The 6,428-nt window shown below is 32.5% G+C and overlaps 2 protein-coding genes across 3 annotated transcripts; both read left to right on the forward strand.

Moving 5' to 3' along the window:
- The first annotated feature begins 1,287 nt into the window (after positions 1-1,287).
- On the forward strand, positions 1,288-3,305 carry LOC111919866 (feruloyl CoA ortho-hydroxylase F6H1-3). Of its 2 annotated transcripts, XM_023915429.3 has the most exons (3): positions 1,288-1,731; positions 1,904-2,407; positions 2,520-3,305. In XM_023915429.3, the coding sequence occupies exons 2-3, from the start codon at positions 1,914-1,916 to the stop codon at positions 3,091-3,093; spliced, it is 1,068 nt and encodes a 355-aa protein (XP_023771197.1). In that variant the 5' UTR covers positions 1,288-1,731; positions 1,904-1,913; the 3' UTR covers positions 3,094-3,305. The 2 variants fall into 2 exon arrangements, with proteins under 2 accessions (XP_023771197.1, XP_023771198.1); XM_023915430.3 differs by having other exon boundaries at positions 1,288-2,407.
- Positions 3,306-5,256: 1,951 nt separating this feature from the next.
- Positions 5,257-6,165, forward strand: LOC128128388 (uncharacterized). Its single transcript, XM_052767231.1, has one exon. It carries the CDS (start codon positions 5,257-5,259, stop codon positions 6,163-6,165), a length of 909 nt encoding a protein of 302 aa, XP_052623191.1.
- The last annotated feature ends 263 nt before the right edge of the window (positions 6,166-6,428 follow it).

Below are 6,428 nucleotides of genomic sequence, written 5' to 3' on the forward strand. Positions count from 1 at the left end.
ATTGTATTCTTTTGTAAATTGAAATGTATTAGTTTAAAGTTTTAATTTTTTATTAAATGGTTGATCATGTAAAAAATTATATAATTAATATATATCTTTAAGTGGGTTTGTTCTGTGAAAAATCGAACTTATGTAATTACTTAATGTTGTTTTCTTCTTCTAGTTTTTGCTATATTGCCGTGTTAAAAAAAAAATATACTTATAACCTTTCCTAAAAAAATAAAAATAGAGATGATAGTATAAAGAACCATCAAAGAAGCAAAAAAAAGTTTAGCTATTATATATTATATTAAAAAAGAGTTGCTTTAAGAATAGGATACTTTTGATTTTTTAGATTTTCACCACCAAAATTTTCATTTTTTAGACTTTTGACATCTTATTTTTGTTTCTTTGCATCGGCCACATTAATAGTAAATTTGCATGTTTTTTTGTCAACTTTGCCGCTCAACTTTAGTCATTTTGACACTTTAGGTCATTACATTCAACATTTTTTCATTTTTAAGGAACATTTTAATATTCAAAGTTTGACCACAAAGTCTATTTTCTAAAAACTTGCTAATTCAACCCCTTTAATTCTTTAGCTATTTTGATACTTTTGGTCGTTATAGTCAAAACTTTTATATTTTAACACTTTTGGTCATTGTAATAAATTTTTTTATATTTTTTAGGAACCTTTTAATATTTAAAGTTTGGCCACAAAACCTTAAGGAATTGACAACTTTCGTTCATTTTCTAAAAACTTGCTAATTCCAACCAATTTAATTCTTTAGCCATTTTAACAATTTCGGTCTTTACAGTCAAAACTTTTACATTTTTTCATAAAAAACACAAAAAACGGTCCGGAACGAAACCCGGGTTTTTCCGCTAGTTAAAAATAAAAATGGATCTTTTAGTTCATAAAAGAATTTAAGTACTAAAAAACTTAACTATAAATTAATAGTGGCGCAAAGAATGAAAAATGAAAATAAAATTAAATAAAGTAGTCTAGATGTTTAAACGCGTGGGTAATAGAAAAGTAGTTCATCAAATTCGATATCAAAAAATTTAAATCAACGGGCAAAGTTGACAATTTACACAAAATTTAAGTGGATAAAGAAAATGTTGCAATGGAGAAATCAATTCCGTAATTATTTTTGAGAATTGTTTCCATTATTAATTAAAGCAAGTTTTTTATTTTACTTGTCCAATTTCTCTTTCTTGTATGTCGACAGAACCTTCCAGCGACAAAAAACTTTTTGATTCACTTACAAACAACATTTGGTATACACATGTATACGATTATATTAATCCACAAATGAGAGGACGAAATTGAGACCTCGTGGATTATTGATTTTCACAGTATGCTTTCGAAAGCTTGCATTATGATCATAGTGATTGAATGATAGAAATATTTTATTTTCATAAACTCTTAATAGTGTTTTTCTGAAAAACTCCCGTATCCGATCCGAACAGGTTTATGAATCATGGTTCCGGTTCCAAACAATTTGGATAAGCACTGCGCATAGATGGAATGGAGGCCACCCGTCCCTATGTTCAAATTATTTTTATGGGAAATTAAATTGCTATAAATAGAAACATATAGTAGGAGGCTATTTAACCTCTCTTTGATTTTTATATATTTCTATTTATAGTGTTTATCAATGCTATAAATATAACTTACTTTCACATTAACTATTCATCTCATTTGCTATTGCTAGCATTTTTTTTGCATCGAAGTTGAAAACTAAAAAGGTAATTCCAAATCTCCGATCCATGTGTTGTGTGTTATCAACTCAACATATGAAACACGATTTATTTGGTTACATTTTTATTGTTTAATTATTTGATGTACATGTATAATGACGGGAAGTCTTTTTCCGAGAAAATATATCTAACAATTTTTAACTCTGTGAAATTAATCCAGGTTTCCTTAAATGGCGCTATCACATTGCGCTACAGGAGAACTTAAACAATTTGTGGTCGATGAAGGCCATGGAGTGAAAGGTGTATCAGAGCTAAAGCTCAAAACTTTACCTGAATTGTTCATTCAACCTGTTGAAAGACGACTCGATGTGAGCAAAGTGTTGCCAAATGAGTTGATCCCAGTCATCGACTTGTCAAATTATGAAGATCCAGAAGTAATGAAATCAATATGCTATGCTGCTGAGAAGTGGGGATTCTTTCAAATTGTTAACCATGGTTTGCCTCTAGATATAATCGACGCTATCAAAGATGCAACACATAAGTTTTTCGGGTTGTCAACGAAAGAGAAAAAGAAATACTTGTCCCAAAATACTCCTTCCAAAAATGTAAGATTCCTTACGAGTTTCAATCCCGACGTGGACAAAGCTTATGAGTGGAAAGATCACCTAAGTTGTTTCTATGTTTCCGATGAAGAAGCCTTGCAATATTGGCCCACTATTTGTAAGTAAGTCGTATCATGTTTTCAAATCCATCTTAGAATGTATTAAACAAGAAACACATTGTTGTTTTCCGTTGAAGTATCCTTCCACTAAGTATCTTTAATTGTTCTTGTGTAGGTATCAAGTTCTTGAATACCTAAAATCTAGTGAATCGGTTATCAAGAAAGTATTAGAAGTGCTAATTAAGGGATTGGGCATACAAGAACTTGATGAAACTAACCAACTATTTCTTATGGGTTCAAAGCGAATAAACCTAAACTACTATCCCGTATGTCCCAACCCTGAGCTCTCAATTGGTGCAAGTGGTCATTCAGATGTTTCAACGTTAACAGTGCTTCTTCAAGATCAGATCGGGGGACTTTATGTAAAAAAGCTTGATAGCGATAAGTGGGTCCATGTCACTCCTGTTAAGGATTCGTTGACCATAAACATTGGTGATGCTCTTCAAATCATGAGCAATGGTCGATATAAGAGTGTAGAACATAAAGTGGTTGCTAATGGGCATGATAACCGGATTTCAGTGCCGATCTTTGTGAACCCTAGGCCGAGTGATGTCATTGGCCCATTGCCGGAAGTGATTAATAGTGTGGACAACATTTTATACAAGCATGTTCTATACTCGGATTATGTGAAGCATTTTTTTAGGAAATCAACAAACGGGAAGGATACTATTGATTTTGCTAAGAAGTAACATCTGATTCTACTTAATGTATTCGTAATAGGACTCATTTAGGAGTATCATAAAGACTTTTGCTAAGATGTAATTCTAATTTATGTATCCCTAGTAGTACTTGTTTAGGAAATCAACAAGGTTTGCATGAATCTTTATGCATGAACACTGAGGGTGGGCATGATTACAAATTTTCTATTATTTAATATATATACTTATTATTATTATTATTATTATTATTATTATATATTTTGTTTTTGCCATGTCTTCAACCGAAGCAGCTTTCCCATCTTATGCATGGTAGGTGCCTTCTATGAAAGAATTTTCCCACCCTATGGCATCGTATACATTTATATGAGATTAGGCTGTTGTTGTATAAAGCTCTTGAAAACTACATGTGAAACCATGAGAAATAAAAGCATCTCACTACAAAAAATATATCCTTTACCGGCGACATTATTACCGGCGACAAAGGCTTTAGCGGCGACTCTAGATATTGTCGCCGCTAAAGCCCTTTGTCGCCGGTAATAGTGTCGCTGGTAAAAGGTTGGCACCCGGATCCGCGCTTTCCCCCTCTGTTACATCTGAACCGTTCGATGAGATATCTAATCCAACGGGTGGGGTGTCTTATCATATCTAACCTAATACTGGCGACATATTTGTCGCCGCTAAAGAGTTAAAAAAGTCGCCGCTAATAGTTAACGAAAAAACACGCGGTATCCTTCCCTCCAGTTTGTCGCCGCTATTGCTAAAAGTCACCGGTAAAGCTCTACCTGTCGCCGCTAAAGGTGTCGCTGCTATTGCCTCTCGCAGAAAAAAAAAAAAAAACAGACGAGGAACCCTCATTTCTCCATTTGCTTTCTGTTTGCTGCGCTTCTTTCCTTCGCCATTTCCAGCTTCTTCTGATTTTCACTTCTATTTGCTTGTTCCAAGCAAATTTCTTCCCACATTGTGTCCTATGAAGAATCTAGGTGTGGTTAAAGCTTTTGGGACCAATTTCTAACTCAGTTTCTTCAACAAAGGTAAGTTGATTTTGTAATTTCCTTTTCAATTTGTATGTTAATTTCGATTTTTAGCTTCATCTAGTGATTGAATGATAATAAATTGTTCATATATTTGTTTTTGGTGGTGTTGTTTTGGATTAGAAGCAAATTTCTCTAGGTGTGGTTAAAGCTTTTGGGACCAATTTCTAACTCCATTTCTTGAAGAAAGGTAAGTTCATTTGCTAATTTCACTTTTAATTTGAATATATGTGAATTTGTTGTATATATGCCAATGTATGTGTATTTGATGTATATGTGGTATATGCGTATTTGGTAAAAATGATATGTATTTGTTATAAGTAGGATGTTATTGTGTGTATATGAATGTATGTATGTTTGATGTAAATGTGGTAAATGATTGTGAAACTTTTGTATTTGGTATAAATAGGATGTTATTATCTATATGTGAAATTATGTGTATTTGGTTTAAGTAGGATGTTATTTTGTGTGTATGTGTACGTATTTGTATTTGGTGTATATGTGGTATATGTATGTAAAAGTATGTGAATTTCATCCTCTTATGTATTATGTAAAAGTATGTGGTTTTGGTATAAGTAGGATGCTATAATTGAAAAAAAATTATTGTTATAATTTGGAAAAAGAAAAACAAAAAAAAAATTATAAAATTGTTTAAAAACTTATATACAAAAACTAGAAAGTTTCTAGTTTTTACCCAAGCTAACTCCAAATTAATTAACCAATAAGTTATATAGTTAACTTATAATCTTCAAATGAATTTATAAGGTTATATTTCTATAACCAATAATAATCGGTTACCATAAAAATAGGTTAAAGGATGCTATAATTGAAAAAAAAAATTATTGTTATAATTGGAAAAAAACACAAAAAAAAAAAATTATAAAATTGTTTAAAAACTTATATATTTTTTAATCTTGACGGTAAAAAAGAATAACACAACAACATAATGTCTATTACAAAATTGTTTAAAAACTTACAAGTAATTTTAATTAAAATTAATTAAAAAAATGCATAAATAAATTTTTTTTATTTATATTTTATATTTTTTTTATTATTTAATTTTTGTATTATTTTAGATGTAAAAAAAATGTGGATTGAAAAAAAAAACAATGCTAATTCTGTATACTAAACTCTAAACCCAAAATTATGTTTCAGCAACATCATGTCTATTGATAAAAGCTGGACTACTAATCCATATCGAAACCATCCCGAGTTCCAAGCAGGACTCAAAGCTTTTATCGAGAAGTCCAAGTCACACCTTGATAGTAATGGTAAAATCAGATGTGCGTGTGAAAAATGTGATAACCGTTACTTCAAGTACCCGACTGCAGTTGAACGCCATATATTTATAAATGGTTTTAGTAAGGCGTACAAAATTTGGATCTATCATGGTGAATCTTTTATTCCTCCAGTCGTCTTGCCAAGTAACGAAATGGTCGATTTAATCGACGATATGATGTGGGAGTCGAGAGTAAATGATACTAACCTCGATGAAGGAACCTCAAATACAAGGGGTAGCAGTGTGGATGATGATTTTGCACAGTTGTTGGAAGAAATGGAAACTCAATTGTATGCTGGTTGCATTTTTTCTTCCCTTGAGTTTCTAGCAAAGTTAATGCATATCAATGTGAACAACAAATGGACTGATAGTTCATTTGATCAACTCCTTGAGCTCTTGCAATTAGCATTTCCCAAAGGCAACAAGGTTCCCCTTTCACATTATCTAGCCAAAAAGAAACTAAAGTCTATTTGCCTGGGGTATGAGTCGATACATGTGTGCAAAAACGATTGTTGTCTCTTTTGGAAAGAACACTATTCATTGCAAGTTTGTCCCGTTTGTAAAGAGAGCCGATGGATCGATAAAAACACCAAGGGTAAGAAAGTACCTCATAAGGTGTTACGGTACTTTTCTGTGACCCCTAGACTACGACGTTTATATTGTTCGAGGCATACTGCCAAAAATATGATTTGGCATAGTACCAGACGTTCAGAAGATGGTGTGATGATTCATCCTGTTGATGGGGAACATTGGCAAGATTTTGATAAAAAAATACCCCGACTTCTCGAGTGAACCCCGTAACGTACGCCTAGGTCTTTCAGCTGACAGTTTCAATCCATTTGGAAACATGTGTAATCCATATAGCACATGGCCGGTCATACTCACCACATACAATCTGCCACCCTGGCTTTGTATGAAAGAGTCATCATTCATGTTGACTTTGTTGATTCTAGGCCCGAAAGCTCCAGGTAAGGATATGGATGTTTTCCTTAGACTGTTGGTGGAAGAGCTTAAACATTTTTGGAACTCAAGCATACGTATTAAAGATGCGGCGA

Source organism: Lactuca sativa, chromosome 1, assembly GCF_002870075.4.
Source record: "Lactuca sativa cultivar Salinas chromosome 1, Lsat_Salinas_v11, whole genome shotgun sequence".
NCBI lineage: Eukaryota > Viridiplantae > Streptophyta > Magnoliopsida > Asterales > Asteraceae > Lactuca > Lactuca sativa.